Source organism: Manacus candei, unplaced genomic scaffold (genome assembly GCF_025592945.1).
Source record: "Manacus candei isolate 608988 ecotype Guabito, Panama unplaced genomic scaffold, ASM2559294v1 h1tg000063l, whole genome shotgun sequence".
NCBI lineage: Eukaryota > Metazoa > Chordata > Aves > Passeriformes > Pipridae > Manacus > Manacus candei.
In genome coordinates, this window is record NW_026138111.1 from 4,091,394 (window position 1) to 4,111,042 (window position 19,649).

The following is a 19,649-nucleotide window of genomic DNA, read 5'->3' on the forward strand; positions in this document are numbered from 1 at the left end:
TTGTTTGTTTGTATTATTGTACTTACTGTATTATTTTAATAAATTGTTATTCTGACTTATAATCTCTCCTTTGAGTTGGGTTCATTCCCCCTGCTGGTTAACTTTTAAACCAGGACAAATATATACAAGAGTGAAGACTGAGCCAGCTGGTTCTGTGACAAAGGATGCTTACAAATACAGCTTATTTCATGGTTTTATTCCTGAGTTTACAAAGTCATTACTATAAATTAAAAATATGTGGATGCAAGTCCTGTATAAAGTCTCTTCAGCGACGTAGATGAATTTCACATGTTCAGAGACCCTTCTTTGCCTGCAGGACAGCTGGTTTTATTGATTTTTTTTTCTTATGTTGTCATGACATGGCAGATTATTTTCCTGCTTGTGGTGTATATTTTACCATGGATTGGGACAGGCAATCTTGGCAGAGGTAGAGACTCCACATTTTAAGCTCAAAAATGGAAAGCTGGGGTGGACATACAAAATGTTGACCGATAAAACAGAAGTTGAACTCTTCTTTCTAGAATATTGTGCTTCAAAGTTTCATATACGTGCTGAGGGTAATATACACACGTAGAGGCCAAACAGGTATCTGTCATTCACAAATCATGGTCTGTTAAATTCACTTCCACAAGTAGCAGCCATTTAAGCAGTTTCAAGTAAATTGAAATACATGGAGACCATTATTTGTACTTCTTGGGTATGAGTAATCGACACAATTACTTATTTAAATACTTGACAAAGAAAGCTGCTAAATTGCTTCTATAAGGATGAATTCTTTCTTGACCAGGCTCCCCAAAGTGCCATTAGAAGGATCACGATGATCACTGTGTAAAGGGTATGGACTGTAACAAGATCATCTCCTCGCTGGTGCTTGAACCCAGAGGTGCTGTGCAAGTTCTCACTTTTGTTCCCATTGTTTTTCTGCCTGTGAGCACGGAGAGAATGTATCCTGATATAAAAGAAAGCAAGATTGAGATTAAAAATTATTCTTTTTTATTAACAGTTCAACAGTGTTTGTAATGAAATCCAGAGTGTGCATTGTATTGTTGACTAGATTTGGGAAAGCGCTCTTCAAATTGTATGAGGCTAATAAAATAATTTCCATAATTGGAAATGCAAAACATTTACCAGCCATTTGGTATTTCTCTCCCACTGACAGGCAGAGACTGGGTAGGGGCTTGTTAGAGGACACAGTGCTCTTACTCTTCACTGTTGATGCAGATCATTGTATGAGAAAAAACATACCCTTTCATTTTGCAATATTATGAAAGTGGCAGGATTCAAATAAAAAATTACCAGTTTCCAAAGCTTTCATCCATGGTAATAAGCACAGCATGTGCTATTTGAGCTTCCCATCCTGCTCTGATGTGTTTTTCTATCTTTGCTTTTCAGAGGGGACTTCTCTGCAGTCTGTGTCAAGGTATTCATTAGCCAAAGATACCAATCAGGAATAACTACACAAAGCATATCCGCAGGATTCTCTGGAGTAACATTTGACATTGCTTTGCCACCTTTCCCAAATGGTTTGAAGCTAGAAGTGTTAGCCTGTGGCAACAGACCTCCAGTTATTGTTATTTCCACTGAAAATTGCCTGTTAAGCCCCAGTGCTAAGTCCTTGTTCCTGCTGCCTTCTTTCTCTTTTTTTTTTTTTAAGAGAAAAAAAGGCTTAATATTCACAATTCCATCTGAACTGGAATGCTAAAAGGAGATGAATTAATTTGTGATCCTATAGCTTAGGGAGGGGTCTGAGAAGTATTAGATGTATTACAGCTCTGGTTCATACATGTTCCTGCTGTTATTACTGCAGAAGAGTAGGGGTTACCACAAATGTTAGTGGAGATACAGTCTATGAATAAAAAAGAACTTTAAGCCAGAAATTACATACTTATGCATGCTTGGAAGAGAGCTGTCAAAGCTGATTTGTTAAAAATAAAAGAGTAGGAAATGCAAAAGGGAATTCATCAATAAAACAGAAGTTCTGCAGTTGAGATTTTACATAAAGTAATTGCAGAATTAGAAATAGACATTTAACACTTGTATGAGAACAATTTGGCTTGTATAGCTGCAAATCAAATAACACAGCTCACGATCATCTGGAGCATCATGTGAAGACCATGAGAGGAATAATTTGCCAGTCGTTTGCTTTTCTGTTCCTACCTGAGGGGAATGCAGTATGTGCAGCTTACCTCCTGCAGGCGTTCATGGTGCCTTGATTGGGTTCACACTGCGTCAGATTTCTTCTTGCAGAGAGGAAAAAAGCCTTTTCTATCCTCTTGTTGCCTTGCACAAAAGGGGAAAATCTTCACTCAGTACAGACAAAAAGAATCTTCCTTCCAAGCCCACGAACTTAACCAACAATAATCTGGGAGCACTTGTTATGTGTCAATGAAAGATCTCAAATTAATGGTTTCTAGAGCTGATTTTTGACATAGTTCTTCAAGAAATTCCCTTGAGCAGTTCACAAGGCAAGTAGTGAGTCATCCCAATGACTGGCTTCTTTTAGCTGCTGGGATCTCTTCTTATAAACAGTAGCTCACTGCTGAGGTGTTGCCAAATTCATAACACCACAAGTAAGGCACAGATGGAGGGTGCTGCTGCTGGAAATTATTTTCTATTAGATCACAGGCTGTTTTGGGGTAAAACTTAGTTCCTTTCTACAACTGCAATTTGGTTTAACTTGGCTGGAGTGAAATTTGAAGCCACTCTCACTTACATATGCTCTAATATTCAAACACTTTTATGAAAAAGTAGGTGCCTTCTTTATAAACTATTGACTTATAACACGATCACATTCAATAAGCAGTCAATAAGCAATATATTAGCACAAAAAAACCATTTTGACATTTAGGGTTATTAACAGTCATATACATCCTATTATTCCCTGACCACCTAAAGCCATTAACAAGAGGCTGTGCCCAATAGCTGGGTGTGGCATGATCAGATGGGTTAATGGTGGTCTTAAATCCAGTGGTCCCGTAATTATTTGTAGGGCTTGTGAACAAACACACTTCAATTTGCACTTTGGGAAGACAGGTCAAAGCCCTTCTTTCCCAAAACACTTTTTTTATCATCTTTAAACTATAAAAAAAATTTAAAATAACCACATTTCTCATTTAAATGTTACTTTCAGCTTATTGTCACATAGAATTGCTATTAAGACAAATCTAAAATTGTAGTTCTGGTGCATTTCTAAAGGCTTTTGCCTTTCCTTCACATAGCATTTATATTTCTGTATGAATAAAACTGGTTCCTTTAGTTTTATTAAAACAGTTAGCAATTTCAAAACATGTCTTGGGAAATCACTTTACACTCCAGAAAATTAAGACTGAGCTTGTTCACCCGTGTGAGCGAAACTGTGCCACTTGAACCAGTGGAGCTACTGAGGACATAGAATCGTTCTAAATTATTAGTTATATAATAAATATAGAAAAATATAAATATTACAATGACTTGGAGGAAGAAGTTTGGACATCAGTAAAGAATTACTGACTTGAATCAGTTCTAGCTTTTTCAGACCCGATCCTGAGAATATAGGCAGTTACAACTTTTGGATTCTGTTTTCTTAAGTAACATATACAGGGTGGTAGATGCACTGAGTTTTCCCTGTATGTATTTAGCTTTCTTGATACATTTCTTTTACTCTGTCTTAAGATAAGTAGCACTTACAACATATTTGCCCTTTTCCCCATCAGTTTCATCTTGGTTTTCTAGATCTTACTGATGGCTTTCACTTTTCAGCTGAAGCAAGCAAAGGGAGGTATGTACAAGCCTCATTTCAGAAGTGTGAGAGTGTTGATTTTTGATCACATAATGCACTCTTGAAATCTCCCAACTTTTATTCTTCTATCATAATTTTCTTTGTGGAAAATTTTCCTTTCTAATGTGCACAGGCCAGTGTTATTAACACAGCCACAGACCCTTGCTCAACTTACTGAAAAAAACTTGCTGTTGAGCTATTACTGAGACATTATATAGGCTAAAGCAATGCAAGAGAAGAACAGTAAAAAAGTGGGATTGAAATTGTTACATCAATAATAGCAATTCAAGGACTAATGAGAAAAACACCAAAGAGAAAATCCTGAAATAAAAAGCTGGAAGACAGAAATTCTGTAATCATGAGGTTTGGCCTTTCTTTACAAGCAGCTAAGCCTGACAGTTGCCTGTGCAACTGACCACTGCCAGCCAGGAGGAACCCCTGGGGTGATGTGGAGGGAGAAGAGGTGGGAGGTGATCATGTTAATATTCAGCCCAACAGCCTATCTATCCATGCCATTTACTATGCATATTAGCCAATACATAAGATACTTGCTTTATACTCAAGTTACAAATGGATCCTGCAGGGCTCCATGAAAGATAAAAAAAAATACAAGTAACCAAGTGGAGAAAGGGTTATGGAATATCTTATGCATATGAAAATCTGCAGGTTATTATAAACTATTCTTATTCAGCTGATAAATTCCAGCCCAGTGATTTAGTCATCCCAAAATACTTAGAACAGAATACATCACTGGAACACAATTTCTGAGGCCATGCGTTATTAGGAGAAAACCATAAGCACTGTGCAGCACTAAATGTGAGAAGAACTGTGAACGGTGGTGTTTTCTACTAACACAGGTCTACTTTTAAAACTATTCTATCAGTCAGCCCATATTAACTGGCAGTAGCCAGGACCAACATCCAGGGATCTTGCTGTTCCTTATGCCACTTTAGGATTAGGTATATATTCCCTTTACAGAATCACAAGATCCATTGGTTTGGAAAAGACCTCTGAAACGATAGGGTTCAAGCTTTGACTGATCACCATCTTGTCAACTAGACTATGGCAATAAGCGCTGTGTCCAGCCTTCCCTTGAACACCTCCTGGGGTGGTGACTCCACCACCCCACCAGCCAGACCATTCCAATGTTTGACTACCCTTTCTGTGAAGAAATTCCTCCTGATGTCCAACTTGAACCTCCCCTTAACTTAATTTTTGGCGAAGTTAAGTTACTAGGACAATCACAAAGCCGTGGAGGAAACCAAAGGAATTGGCCCGCGGGCTCCCCCGCAGCCAGCACGGCGGCTGCGCCTGGAGTCACCCCGCTCCCTGGCATGGCACTGAAGCCGAGACTCTCAGTAACACCCACACCTCTCCTGAGGCTGCTGCCACCCCCACGGCTGACGAGCCGGCCAGGCAGGGGGTGACACGGCGCGGCCGGACCACTGGAGAGGGCGCGGGCCGGGCGGCCGTTGGGGAGACCCTGCCAACTACAGGCCCCAGAATGCACCGGGAGGGCTCGTGTATCCTTCGAACCTGCCAATGAGGGCGCGCGGGACGCGCCACGTGAGCGGGGCGCCATTTCAAACGGCCGGGCGGGCGCGCAGCGGCCCTGGTGGGAGCGGTGAGTGTGGGAGGGCGGCCCCGCTGCTTCCTCAGCGCCGCGGGCTGGGGGCGATTCTAGAGGCTCTTCCCCGACGTTTGGCGGTCGAGGCGCCGTTGCGGTCGGGGAAGGGGCGACCCGTGCGAGCTCGCCTGAGGTGGGGCGGTGGGAGGTTGGCGGGACTGTGAGCTGTGTGACGTCCCATAAACGACCTTTTCGGTGGTCCTCAGCGACAAGGTGAGGAGCAGTGGCCATAAACTGAGACACAAGAAGTTTCACCTCAACACGAGGGAGAACTTTACGTCGAGGGTGGCAGAGTACCGGAACATGCTGCCCGGGGAGGTCGCGGAATCTCTCCGGAGACATTCCAAACCTACGTGGACGCGTTCCTGTGTAATACGCTCCACGTGACCCTACCTTGGCAGGGGGGGTTGGACGGGGTGATCTCCAGAGGTCCCTTCCAACCCTAACTATTCTGTGTGGCAGTCCCTAAATATGACAGTTTTCAAAGGGATTGCTTACCCCCTCGCTAATTTGGCAGTATCATCAAAGTCCATGACCCTGTTGGTTTTGTTTGGGTTTTTTTATTTAACATATTGCATGGCTAATTCTGTATTTTCCAGACACAATGGAGGAAGGAAAAGAAACGTCAGTGTGTGCGAGTTATGTGACTGAAGAAAAACTGTACTGCATGAGCAATGGTAGGTGGAGAACATTCTCTACCTGGTTTATACCTTATTATATCAGTAGACATCCTGTATCTGCTTTGTGTCATGTTCTGTGTACTTGTTTCCTTGGATGGGCAGCTGTTGGCAGTCTCAGAGGTAGAAGCCTCCTGAGGAGCTTGTGGAGCATGGCTCCTAGAGCTTGTGTATCAGTGACTGATGTCATCAGCCTTTCTTCTGTATATCTCATCTGAGCTCCTCCCTCTTCTTTATCTGTCTGCTGCTGATTCAATTAATATGTGGGGTATATAATAACTAACAAGAAAACTAATCTTTCTCACTGGCTCCTGCTACTGTCCTGTGATGGCCTGAACCAGAAAAGAACTGACTGATGGGACAACTGCATTGTCACATAGCTGTAGATTATATATTCTCACTTATCTTGATTGGAGGCTACTGATACGATACAGTCCATCTTCCTATTATGGATGCTTAGAAATTAGCATTGAGCTATTTCATGGTAATTGGGCATCTCACAATTGTCATATTCTGCAGTGGGGTGAACTTATTGCTCTCTACAACTCCCTGACAGGAGGGTGTAGCCAGGTGGAGGTCAGCCTCTTCCCCTAAGCAAACAGCAATGGGACCAGAGGACACAGTCTCCAGCTGTGGCAGGAGATGTTTAGATTGGTTGTTAGAAAGAATTTCTTCACAGAAAGGTTGATTAGACATTAGAATGGGATGTCCAAGGAGGTGGTGGCGTCACTGTCCCTGGAGGTGTTTAAGGAAAGAGTGGATGTGGTGCTCAGTGCCATGGTCTAGTTGATGTGGTGGTGATTGGTCATAGGCTGGACTTGATGATCTCAGAGATCTTTGCCAACCTAATGGATTCTGCAATATGCACAACAGTACCTTAAATTTCCTGGACCTAAAACATGTTTTAATTTTTTAAACTTGGTAGCTAAATTTTTTTTTTTTTTGCCATTGAACATCAACTTCACCAAATTGTCAAAGCATAATGCAACTATTTTTATTGCAAAAAATGTGACAAAATCCGTGTTATAGTTTCAGACTTTCCTCTTCTGAGTGATGAAAAGTTTGATTTTGACCTTTCACTCTCTTCAACAAGGTAAGTAAAAGTATATTTGCCTTAAAAACCTTCAAAATGGACACATGAAAGATGCCAGGCTAAGTTATTTTTCTTTGTAGTGGAAATGAAGATGAGGTTTTTGTTGGAGCTGTGGGACACAAAGAAAGATGTATTGCTGCTTGTATGGAAGCAAACAAGAGCGTGCCTGCTTTTGATGATAAACTCACGTGGAGCCCACTTCAAGAAGAGAAATTTGTGGAAATTTTCAAAGAAGCTCATTTGTTGGCACAGCAAATAAAGACTGGAAGCAAGAATGAAGAGACTAACACAAGCCAATCAGAAGAACAGAAAAATAAGATTATAGAAACATTTGTGGAGGACTCAGAGTCAAAGCTGAAAATACTGAGAAACAAAAGGATAGAAAAAAGTCCCAGAGCTGTTAAACGGGAGACATACAATGTGCAGGATAGCCCAGCATGTCTGCTGCCACCTTGTTTTCAGAAGGCATCAAATAAGCTTTTGTCAGATGGCAAAATACATGCTCTTCCCATTCCTCCAAACAGAAGCCCTGCTAAAATTTGTGTGTCTCCTACGAAAATCGCCAATTTGCCTCTGACACAAGAACAGAAATCTGAGGAAACAAATATAAAGGCAACTGGCAAACTGACAATGGCAAGACCTTCGTGTACTCTTGGAAGAAGCAATTTGTTGACTGTTGAAAAGGTAAAGTCAGCTTTTGGGCAATGTTTTCTTTAAACGTGGCCTTTATGTGTTTTAGGAATGTTTAATCTACAGTCTTCAAAAGTGAATTTTAATCTTCTGATGCTTCTCTACCTCATAAGGTCCTTAGGCAGGAAACATATAAAAAAAGGAAAAGTAGGGCAGATGCTGGTATAGTAGCCAACTAGCTTGTTTATTATGACAATGTAGAGCATCTGCAGCCAAATTTCTGTTGTATTCTGGTTTTGTGAATATTGTAATTCCTGGGTTCTGTTCTAACTGGCTTCTAACACTGCTTTGTTCCTGGTAAAATTACTGCACTGTTACACTTAATGTATACTTCATTTTACACTGAATTTTACTCTGACTGTGTAAAAATAGCTTTATTTGCTGTTAACCCTTGTCAATGGAGGTGAGGCAGGGATGGGAAACCCCACAATTATTTAGATAGGACAGGGAAATCTTTTAGGTCTAGTTCTGCCCACAACTTGTCTCAATCATGAAAAGCACTGATTACTGGTATTATACTTACATATAACCACATATATGGCTATGTGACCAAATGCAAATGTATTCTAATTGGCTTATTAAGAACCATCAGCTATAGAAACTAGGGGACCCTTTGATTCCTTTGTGGTATAAATCTCTTCTTGATTGTGGGCGCTATAAGAAAAGGCACAGTCTTAATGCTTTAACAAGCCAAATTGTACCCCACTCTTGGAACAGTCTGCATGATGCAGTCTACCATTGTAATGTTCATCCCTTGGAAGCCAGAGTAAAGCAGAGGAATATTAAACAGAGACTCTAATATTGTTGTAAGGAACAGCTGTTACAGTATGGAACAGGATGTGGGTGAACATGATTATATGAGATTTGTGCTCATGAATTGTTGCAGAACTGTCCAATATCTTGGTTCAAACATGTTCTGGTACTTAGCAAATACACTCACTAGACTAACTTCACACTGTATTTGTCTAAACACCAAGGACTTCACTGGGTTCAGGGGCTTCTTCAATGATGATTGTCTTTGTTTCTTAACAAAATCAATGTGTGTGTGTGGTTTCTAGAAACAATAGTAGCTTTTAAAATGTTGCATTGAAATTTGCAGCTCAAATCAGGAAAAAATACTAGTATTTCTACAAAAAGAGACTTGAGCAGCAAGGGATCATCTGAAGATCTAATTTCTGATAAATCTAGTGTTGCTTCAGATGTCTTCGAGTCCTCATTCAGTGGCAGTTCCTCAGTGCAAGACACAAAAGCCCTTCCTGCACTAAGTAAGGTAATGACAAGTATTCTTAATATGAAAATAACTTCTGTAATATTCTGATAGAAAGAAAAATTAATATAGTTTACTTTCTAATTTAATTTAAAGCTATACTGTTGCGTAAAATGGTTTTAAAGAAAAGTAATCTATGCTTTATAATTACCATTCTTGAGTATGTGCTCTAACCCTGCAACACAGGGAAATGTACTTAAGAGCAACTGTAAATGTGTTGGATTAACATGAGTTGCCTTTATTTTTAAAGTACTAGCTTGCAGGTAAGTGATCAACAGTTTTCTGTAAGACACAAAGTTTTTGATGTGTGTAGTTAACTATACCATATGAAAAGGTTGCCATAACTTGTATGAAGGTAGTATACCTACAGCTGTCAGTTGTTTTGAAGCTTTAGGTGCCTACTTTAAGGCTGCATGCCACTTCACTGAATCACAGAATGATCGAGGCTGGAAGGAAGGGACCTGTTGAGGTCATCTGGTCCAACACTCTGCTTAAGCAGGACCACCTGGAGTCATTTGTCCAGGACCAGACAGCTTTTGAATATCTCCAAGCATGGAGTCTTGGCAGCCTCTCAGGGCAGCCTGTGCCAGTGCTTGGCAGTAAAAAAATTATTTCTTGATGATCAGAGGTAAAACCTCCTGCATTCCACTCTGCACATTGTCTCTAGTCCTGTCACTGGGCACCACTGGGACACTGGCCGTGCAGATATTTTTATATATTGAGATCCGCATTGAGCCTTCTCCAAGCTGAGCAGTCCCAGTTCTCAGCCTTCCTCAGATGAGAGGTGCTCCAGTTCCAGTCCTTTAATCATCTTAGTGGCCCTTTGTTGGACTCTTTCAGTAGCTCCAAATCTCTCATATGGGGGAGCCTGGAACCGGACATAGATCTTCAGGTGTGAACTTCCCAGTGCTGAGCAGAGGGCAGGATCACCTCCATTCACCTGCTGGCAACGCTTCTCCTTTGTGCAGCCCACAATACTGTCAGTGTTGTCTGCTGCAAGGGTGCATTGCTGGCTCATGTTCAACTTGTCCACTAGCACTCCCAAGGGCCTTGTCTGCAAAGTTGTTTTCCAGCTGGTTGGTGCCCAGCATATACTTCCACCTGGGCTGACTCCTTTTATTCTTTAATCCCTTTAAGTCTATACTCAATTTCTGGCAGGAATAAAAAGAGATCTGATGTTCTAGGTCTGTATAATAATCCAGATACAATGATCTGTTTTTAAGAAAACTCGCTTTTTAAACTGTATCTGAGTAGGGAGCTCCTCTAAAATTCACAAATGAAAAATTTTATAATACCAAGAAAAGTAATGGCAAAATAATGTGTTAAATAGATGGTTTTTTGCTTTTGAATAAGCTATGTTCTTTGATTCAGCCTGGCTTAAGGAAGATGACATATCTGAAACTTCCTGGTGTTGCCAGTGGTCTCACAAGAAGGACTACATCATCATCTTTGTCATCACTTTCCAGCGTGAATTCAAGTCTGAATTCAAGCTTACCCATTTCTCCCATAGTAAAAAAAGGTAATAATTCCTACTACAGATTTGTGCCACAAATCAATTTTGAAGTAGTTAAGCATGTGGGTTTGGGAATGTTTTAATGGTGTCCAATATATAAGAGCAGTGAGAAATGTTTTGAATGGAGAATAACATTTTCTACGCTAGCCCTGTGAATCCCTGTGGACTAAAGACATCTATAATTTGTAAAAACTAGATTGATGAAAGCCTGATGCCTACATGTGAGGGTCTGACACAGCTAGAAAAGTAAGCTCAGAAAATTTTATACATAATCTTCTCTATTATAACCAAGAACATGAGCTTCTGAATGCTCTCAGCTTGTCTAACTGGTATTAAAGGGAAAAAAATAACCAAACAACACCAAAACAACTGAAATTTGGAAGGAAGGGGGAAGCAAGTTTCTGTAGGCCTAATAAAAGGATAAGCTTTACTCAAGCAGATTGGAAAAAACACTTTTGGGGAGATAAAGTGAATACAGCCAAGAAGCTAATACTATAATGAGGCCATCAATTTGACCCTTTCAGTAAGTCTCAAAAGATCAGGAAAATAGTCTCCTAAAAGTACTGACAGGTTGTAAGCATCACAATTCTTGTACATCTCTCAAGATACCAAGTTACAGCAAATTTGTGTTTTGTACTTTGCTTCTGGGAGAATAATAATATATTACTAAAAGCTTAATAAGAACTATTTTATGTAATATAACTGTCAGGATTCATCCTATTAATGAAAGTAACCTACAGACTCAAAAGTACGAACTGTACAGAAAACTGGAAAAAACCCTTGTGGGGTAGTTTAGCCTATGGCATTACTCACTGTAACTCAAACTACTACTTTCTTGAAAGGCTGCTTAAGGGAACAGAGTCAGCTATGCTGGGAGAGAGTGCTGGAAGTGTAACTTGAATCTGCAAGCTGTATTGTCATTCTGTGAATATTCTTTCACTTGATTGCAGTAATTCAGGAATTTGGGGAGAAGACTTCAAAATAAAATTGCGGGAAAATTTGGGGAGTAAATTTTCAGTAGTTGTTTGTGTTCCCATAAACTTAGGTTGTTTGAACATAAATTTAAATGCTGTAAATTGCCATTTTTCTTTCCTGTGTGAATGTAATTATTCCACTTAGTCAAAAACTTAGCGATAAGCGATGATTCAGAAGTACAACTTAACTTTCTATTTCAGGAAAATCAAGCATGTCATCAAAAGTTAGTGCGAGTGGCTCTAGTACAAGCAGGCTGGCCCTTGTCAGACCTACCAGAGTGTCATCTCTGCAGGCTGCCAATACTGAGAAATCCAGGAAGCAAGTGAGATCAGCTAGTACTCCCAAAATATCTAGTGCTGTAACCTTGGCTAAGTCTTCATCTTCTGCAACATCATCTGAGGCTGCAGGCAGTGGAATTCAGAGACCGAGCTCTGTTCCCAGTCTGCAGCAGCTATGTCAGCAGAATAAAGATGGAAGTGCAGCAAAAGGAAGCCTATGTCCAAAGCTCAAGGCTGGACTTTTGTCTGTTTCCACAAGTCAAACTAAGGTTCCTGTGAAGACTCAAGGTAAGCACATACTTTATGTGACCTCTCTTCTAACTTGCTTATTAAAAGAAAATGCCACCTTGAATGCTTGTTATTTGTTTCATTACACTTCTGTCCACCTTTTAGAAGGAATTAGTATTTTAACTGAAACGTATTTTTTTATAAAAGAAATAAATATGAATCTGATAGCAGTTAACAAAACTTTTCTCTTTAGATGCAACACCAAACAAATTGGCACCAAAAGCAACATCATCTCTTGGATTAACATTTTGTGGTACACCTGGAAGGTAGGGCTTAACTGAAAACTAAATTCACTGGGGCATAATTCTTAGAATGCAACATGGTTGGGTGTTGCAACAGTCTTTAAAAGTTTCAACTTCATTGTCAATTCTTGAGACCCTCCAGGTTAGATGTGTTAGTGCCTATTGGAACTGATTTAAAACAAACTAAACCCCACAACTAAACCAAACAACCCTCTCCGACAGTTTTCTTAGCAGTGCTAAATAGACTAGAGTCATTCATGGAAGAGTTCTAAAAAGTAAAGCCCTTACTATGCTGTGATTATCACCTTTAAGCTGATTGCTGTTCGTTACTGACGGAAGGGAAATAGATTTCTATTGTTTGGAGGAATAGTTTTATTCCAACTGTTTCTAGAAGGTTTTGGCTAATGCGTGTTCTTTTTCTAGTGCCATGGCAGTCAGCACTCCTATGAAAGCCTCAGAAGATAAGGTCTTTCAGAATTTTTGTTTTCCTGAGAGGCCTGCCTCCATGACTCCTGCCAGTCTGAAACCATCTGGCTTACCTACACCTGTCCGCCGGACCTCAGGATTCCCAGCAGTGACCCCTAAGACTGCACCAAGAATGGCATTTTCTTCACATGCTGCATCTCTTCACCGAAGTTCCAGCTTTTCTACCAAAAAGACACTTGCAGCTGGGTAATTCAGAATCCCTCATATATTAAATGACTATTGTAGGCACACTGCCTCTAAATTAATTTTAACGATGACTCTTGGGTTTCAAGGACCTCTGCTAAATGTTTATAATGAAGCATTTGAGCATAGATGCTGTATAGGCCTAATAAAAATTTATATCTTGTGACTAGTAAAATGCTATAAGCCTTACTAAGGTGAGTCAATATCTAACATTAAAGAATTATAATTTTAATAGGAATTTATTTGTATTTTTTGAGCTAGGGAACAACTAAAACTCGTATCTGATGCTCTGTCTGAAAGCAGATTTGGTGCGTGCAGGCTTGTTCTCTGGCTGCTGCAGAGGAACTGTATTAAAGCAGGAATGATTCATGGCTAGAAAACTGTGTTATGTTACTTAGGCCAAATGTCCCAAATAGTCTTTTCTCTCAAGAAAACAATTACTCTGTCTACATTGACTTTATCATACTAATTAGATTACAGCCTCTGGTCTTCCAGCTGGTGTCAGTACTTCCTTTCAAGCAGGGGCTGAAAGGGGTTGCTCAGTGATATGCAATATCAATGACTGCATGTGTGAAGTTTAGGCTGCATGGATATGTCAATTAAGATTAAATTCTTCATCAGCCTGAAGTCATTAACTCTTCTTCTTTTGCATGGGTAGGCTATACATTTATTGCAGCATGAAATATTTTGTATTTTGCAGGTAACTAGCATTCTATTGGCTGAAATATGGAAATCTTTTTGATGATTAAAACTTGTGGTTAAAAAAAGGAGAAAATGAGATGAGGGCGTTGGCTTAAGTAATTCATGTTGATTAAAGAACTCAACTATTGCTGATGTTCTTTTTCCCTAGTTCTAAACAGAAAGAAGAGAGTAAGACACAGATATCTTCTGAAGAAGATGATGTATCTCCTCCACCTGTGTTACCTCTTGCTCTTACCTTCTCACCAGAAAAATCTGCTACAGAAGTAGTAGAAAGCGAATTAAAAGAACCTGAAGTACAAAATCAGCTGGTTGAAGAGAAACAACCTGAGGTAAATGACAATACATTTTTCTACAAAACTAAGTTAACTGCTTGAAACCAAATTATTTGAACTATTATTTTCAAGTAGAAAACCCACTTTGGTACACATGAAGTTAAAACGGATTAGCTGTAACTGTGTGCACCCTCTAGTGCCTATTTTTAGCACTGAACATATGTTCAGTGTTTCCACTATGTTTCCATCTCAAAGCTGAAAAGTCAAATACTTGCAGATTTTGTATTAAATTTCCACGTTGGAAAAAGTGCTGTGAAATCCTTGTGGATTTGATTAGAAACACAGTGTAACCGGGCAGATCCTGTTGCAGCTGTAAAACCCTTTTGGGGATAAAAAATCCCAATAACCCAAAACACTGCTGTAGCTATATTCAGTCTCCTAACAGGAGTGCAAATCTGCATACAGCGAGGGAGAATTAAACCCCAAAGTCCACATAGCAGTCAACTTAGGTAAGTGTTAAGTAATTCTTCCAGTGAACACTTTTCCCCTCTCTCAGGAATGTACTGGCTTCATGTTGAAAGTTGGCACTCCACAGGCATTAAGGAGAAGGGCATGAACTGGTAGTTCTGAAATATTAAACTGTCAAAGTGGTTATTGATTTACAAGTACTCAGGTGTAGAATAATCTGTAGATTAATTACTTGATGTTATTGCATTAGTATACTCCTGGTTAGCTTGGTGACACAAAGTATGTTAGAGAATTGCTCAGTACATGTATAGGGTAGTTACACTGGACAAAAGCATAACTGAAATGTGAAGCTCTACATAACAGTTTATATGGCTAAATAACATTGCACAATAATTGGAGTTAAGTCATTTAAATATTAAGAGTTATTAATCTTCTGTTTTAAATTTGAGTTAAAACAATTTTTCACTTAAAATCAGATTTATGCCCCAATGAGCTCTTTTTCTTTGTCTCACTGCATTTTCCCCATTGCTGGCAGAGCAAGAGCTAAGGTTTTTGCACTGTGTGCAAACAATCCTGCATGAAAAACAACCAAGCTGTAAATGAAGTCTGTCCTGTGATTATTACATCTGTATAAGCTAAATTGACTGCCTCAATGTTTATGGAGGAAGCATGGTGAATAGAGTGGAAAACCTGAACTATTTTTTCTTTTAAAGGCCTTACTGGTAGACATTGGAGTAGACAAATCTCTCTCATGCACTTTTGAATGTGAAAGTAGACCTCTGATTGACCTTTCCAACACTCCTGAAGTGAATAAGCCTGTATTCTCTGGGCAGATAAAGGTAAGATGTGAATAAATCTTCGGGTGCAAATATGTTAGCAGAAAAATGTCAGCTGGCTGCATACCCTTGTCGGCAGAGCAGCTCCACAATACTGTAGGAACTATTTAATATTAGTTCAACATGATATACATCTAAGGTGTTCTAAGTAAAGAGCATGTTTAAAATCAAACAATGTGTCCTAAGTAGAGCTCAGTGAGCAATCTGCAAATAGGAAAAGGAGGAGGATGTAGAAAGAACTTACCACTTAAAGCAGTTGTTATAGAATTAAACTGTTCTGAAGCAGAAAGTGAATGTTGTCTTCAGGAGAGTGGACATGCTTACTGTTGTTTCTCTCTTTTTGCACATCTTCAGTTCTTGGCAGCAGCTCATTTTAATCAAAAAAGAAAGGTTGTCCCTACTGTTTAGCTCCTCTCCTAATCCCCTCTTCATTTGGAAGATGTCTGTTGGAGTCTACTCTAAATTTCACAAGCATTTCTGGGCGAGTGTGTTTTGTACATTAGTGGCTTGAAGGTAGATGCCTTTAGATATTGTGAGATGAATAGTGGTAACTATGAGGATGTGGTCTTTGACAATAGATGTAATTTGGATCAATTTAATGTCAAGTCCTTCAAAGTATGTCAAAAGAAGAGGCTCGCAGAAGTCTGACTTCTGGGGGCATGTTCAGAGGAGTTCACAAGTGCTCTGCCCTGACTTGGATGGCAATGTCACTTGAATATGCACAGCAGTGAAACTCAGAAAAGTCTTTAGGCTTTTAAGGTGAGTATGGGCAATAACCACCTTGTGAGAACCTTGTGCTTGCCTAGGAATGAGCTTATGTTTAAAAACCTGAACATAAAAGCTTGAGTGTCGTGCTTGTATTGTTGTGCTTGTATTCTGAATAGCAATTCCAATAGGAACCCTAAACAAAAAAAAAGTGCCCAAGAAGACTGTTAATAGATATTATAGCTGCTGGTAGCCATGTACAAAAACTGACTACACTAGCTAAATGTTATTGTTTTTCTTTCAGTTAATTGATTTGAGTTCGCCTCTTATCACTCTGAGTCCTGATGTAAACAAAGAAAATCTGGATTCCCCTCTACTCAAGTTCTGAACTTGAACTGAAATGAAGAATTCTTGGCAACTGTGATCTTTACTTAGGTGTTACTCTTCATTCATACAGTTTTTTTTGAAGATGGCTATAGATTATCTGATGAACTGCATTAACACAGTAGAATTCCAGTAGTCATGATAGAGTCTGATAATGATTTTGTTCATGGATGTGCTGCAATGTGTATATTTAAACTATGTTGCTCTAAGGCAAAATATTGGAAACCTGTCTATTTCCTACCAATTGTCCTTTGATTCCTTATCTCCTACGTACAATGAAGTTTTAATTTAAAATAAATGAGTTGTTTACCAAACTGTTGTACAAAATAGCAGTGTTTTATTACAGACTTCAATTGTAGTGTTTCACTAACAAATGTTAATGTGTAGGTAAAGCCTAGTGGACTTCAGAGTGGTGTAGCAAGTTTGAAAACAAACATTTCATTATTGAATACCAGTGAAATAAATCAACAGCACCACCTGAATTTGTGATGCAAAGGAGAAAGTAACAGCATGTTACTGCCAAATGGTTTAGTCTTAATAGTTGCAGGTTAGACAAACTTTCGCACTCTGAAAAGAACAGAAAAATACTTTCTTACTTGAATGTGCCACAGCTGGAGACTTTACATACAGGGAAGTGAATAGAAATGAAAATGCACACAGTAGTATCTCATAAATGTTTAAGTGACAAGCCTGTCTTGCAGACTAGAGACTTCTGCTGTGTATATACTAGCTTTAATATATTTATGAAAGATTGTCAGGAGATGGAAGTCTCTTGACAATTAATACCAGTTGTTGGTATTAATTCAAGAAGTGGTGGAAATTGGAGACAAAGGATTTAAATAGGAAGAGGTGTTCAGAGGAGTTCGTCAAACATTTTGATGCTGAAAAAGTTGTCTGCCTTGGTTTTATCTGAAGGCGTTGCCTCCCTTGAGACATCTGCCTGTTCAGGGGCTCCTGCAGTGTCACACTCCACTCTCAATGAAGGCCTTGGGTGAGATGCTGAAGATTCTTAGATGAAACAACCATGCTTACCTGCTCCTGCCAAATAGGAACCATAAAAATATGGAATTTGTATACTTGCTTTGGTTATTCTTGCTTTCCTTCTGTGATGAGCAAGACAGCTTTTTCAACTGGAGCATTTATTAAAACTATTTGAGACAGTGCTGTGCAGTTAAAAGCAATAATTGAACAAGTCTTTAAATGGAGGGGAGAAATTAGTTTAGTTGCCTATTTCTAAACTGAATCAGAGGGAGAAGTAAGAAAAAAACCACAATTTTTTAAAATAAGTGATGTGATTTATTTTTTGAGAAGAGTTAAATGGGTTTATGCCCTAAATGTCAAGGACTTGCAGGGGAGTCAAGCACTCTGTACCCATTGAGAACTACATTTTTGTGTATGTATGGTTTCGTGGACAGCAGCCGTAAATCCTGTTTTTGAGTGTGGCCATGATAATTTACGAATGCCGTGAGTCCTCTGCCAGCTGAAACTTGGGTAGCAAGGGGGTCGCTTGGCTGGCTGAATACTTCTGGGGTTCACCACCTCTCTGGACCAACCCAACTCTTCACAGGGGTTCAAACACTGAGTTAACACGCTGATGTGTCTTCATATAAGAGCCAAATTCCAATCTTCAGGGTACGAATCAGTTGCTCAAACAGCAGGAGTGTGGTTAGCACGGGTCTGCCTGTGCAGATGAATGGTGGTAGAGCTGCTCTGTAGTACTGGCTGTAGCCAGCTGCAATGAAGTTTGGCTTATGCAGTGATAATGGACATGAAGCAGTCAAAGAGAGATGTAATATTTTCTTCTGGGTCTTCCTTTATCCAATTCAGCGTGCTGGGTCCTGGGGCTCAGGGGCAGTGGGAGCGTGTGTGTGAGGGTTCCGGTTGGCCTGATGCGGGGCGGGTTGTGGGCCAGAGAGCTCTTCGGCTTTTTCCACTGAGCGAAGGAGCGGACGGGAAAACCCCCGGCATTGGGTACGTTCCTCCCTCGCCGTGCGGGCACCCAAGGCCCGCGCTCGCGCTGCCGCCGCCGGTGAGGGCACGGCGGTGCCTGAGCCCGCCCCGCCCAGCGCGCAGGCGCGTTCCCCGCGCGGCGGTGTCGGGGCGGGCCCGGCCGGGCGGAAACGGCGGCGGCGGCGGGGGAGATGCTGGCGGCGGCCGCGGGGCGACGCGTGGCCTGCGCCGTGTCCGGCGGCGTGGACAGCGCCGTGGCCGCGCTGCTGCTGCGCCGCCGAGGTGCGGGGCGTCCGGGGGTGGGAGAGCCCCGGCTCCGGCTCTCTCCCGCCGCGCTGTGGGGGCCTCGCTTCCCCTCCCCGGCCCCTCTGGGCCGGTCCTCGTCTCGGGCAGGGCACCGCGGGGAGCCGGGTGCTAATACGACATATCATCCTGTTAGACTGCCAGAAGAGCTTGGTTTTAAGTTAGCTGTTAGCTACAGGAAAGAACACGGCCATACAATAACTATACTGTAAAGCTTAGTAGGATGTTTGCTTAGCACAGGCTAATCGCGTCTTCTGAAGGAAGCAGTTAGTCAAGAAAGTCTTGGAAAACACAGGTTTTGGGTCCAGGCTGTAAGAATTTAACTTTTTAAGTGATTCTTACCTTCGTTTCATAGGCTACCAGGTGACAGGCGTGTTTATGAAGAACTGGGACCCCCTGGATGAACAGGGAGCTTGCTCCGTTGACAGAGATTGCGAGGATGCTTACCGGGTTTGCCAGAAGCTCGATATTCCATTTCACCAGGTTTCCTACGTGAAGGAATACTGGAATGAAGTATTCAGGTAGAAACACATTTACAATAGATGGTATTTCAGTATTTTAATGTGGTACTGTGTTATGGTGAAAAGCAAGAATGGACAGATAATGGGCAATGGCAATGCATTGCAGTATTGTCAGTGCTAAGAGGAAGTCCTGAAACCTGTTAAATATTGGAGGAATTATTTTCTCTCTGATTTGTATTTAGGTCAGAATTTATATCCTAGTTTTAGTATGTTATTTTTTAAATCAGTAGAGGATTTCTCCCTAGTTGTGCGTGTGTAGCAAGCAATTGGTTTGTTGCAGCTCATGTCTTCAGTTACCCATGTACTGGCCCAAACTAATTGCAACCTGAAAAAACCCCATTTAATAGGGTGCTATTATTTATTATTGTCTGTGTGCGTAACTTAGGCAGTGCATTTTACATAATATGTACTGAATCCAGTTTACCACAAAAC

At 40.6% G+C, this 19,649-nt stretch overlaps 2 protein-coding genes and 1 long non-coding RNA gene across 7 annotated transcripts in view; 2 read left to right on the forward strand and 1 right to left on the reverse strand.

Moving 5' to 3' along the window:
* Nucleotides 1-482: 482 nt before the first annotated feature.
* Nucleotides 483-5,238, reverse strand: LOC127478906 (uncharacterized). Of its 2 annotated transcripts, none has more exons than XR_007907399.1 (3): nt 5,127-5,238; nt 2,187-2,594; nt 483-949 (listed from the first exon to the last, which is right to left on the reverse strand). It is a non-coding gene; the product is annotated as an uncharacterized LOC127478906 (long non-coding RNA). The 2 variants fall into 2 exon arrangements; XR_007907400.1 differs by having other exon boundaries at nt 2,187-2,597.
* A 43-nt stretch (nt 5,239-5,281) lies between these two features.
* Nucleotides 5,282-16,767, forward strand: GTSE1 (G2 and S-phase expressed 1). 3 transcript variants are annotated; one of them, XM_051805173.1, is made up of 12 exons: nt 5,282-5,387; nt 5,984-6,061; nt 7,091-7,154; nt 7,235-7,838; nt 8,944-9,114; nt 10,483-10,630; nt 11,800-12,165; nt 12,359-12,431; nt 12,831-13,079; nt 13,927-14,107; nt 15,232-15,357; nt 16,364-16,767. In XM_051805173.1, exons 1-12 carry the CDS (start codon nt 5,300-5,302, stop codon nt 16,445-16,447), a joined length of 2,232 nt encoding a protein of 743 aa, XP_051661133.1. In that variant the 5' UTR covers nt 5,282-5,299; the 3' UTR covers nt 16,448-16,767. The 3 variants fall into 3 exon arrangements, with proteins under 3 accessions (XP_051661133.1, XP_051661134.1, XP_051661135.1); XM_051805174.1 differs by having other exon boundaries at nt 5,300-5,381; XM_051805175.1 differs by lacking the exon at nt 5,282-5,387 and adding an exon at nt 5,403-5,597.
* Nucleotides 16,768-18,546: 1,779 nt separating this feature from the next.
* TRMU (tRNA mitochondrial 2-thiouridylase) overlaps nt 18,547-19,649 on the forward strand; it is a 376,674-nt gene continuing 375,571 nt past the window's right edge. Inside the window, exons 1-2 of one of the 2 annotated variants that reach the window (XM_051805186.1) lie at nt 18,547-18,675; nt 19,052-19,217. In XM_051805186.1, coding sequence (XP_051661146.1) covers nt 18,585-18,675; nt 19,052-19,217 — 257 coding nt within the window. In that variant the 5' untranslated portion in view covers nt 18,547-18,584. The remainder of the gene's footprint in view (nt 18,676-19,051; nt 19,218-19,649) is intronic. The other variant, XM_051805185.1, reaches the window with a different exon arrangement.

Bases quoted from the DNA above. Each gene is read 5' to 3' on its own strand.
- GTSE1 (XM_051805173.1), top strand. From the start codon at position 5,300: ATGAGGGCGCGCGGGACGCGCCACGTGAGCGGGGCGCCATTTCAAACG. The intron at 5,388-5,983 runs GTGGGAGGGCGG...TGTATTTTCCAG, and splicing joins CCCTGGTGGGAGCGGTGAGT to ACACAATGGAGGAAGGAAAA. The intron at 14,108-15,231 runs GTAAATGACAAT...TTTCTTTTAAAG, and splicing joins TTGAAGAGAAACAACCTGAG to GCCTTACTGGTAGACATTGG.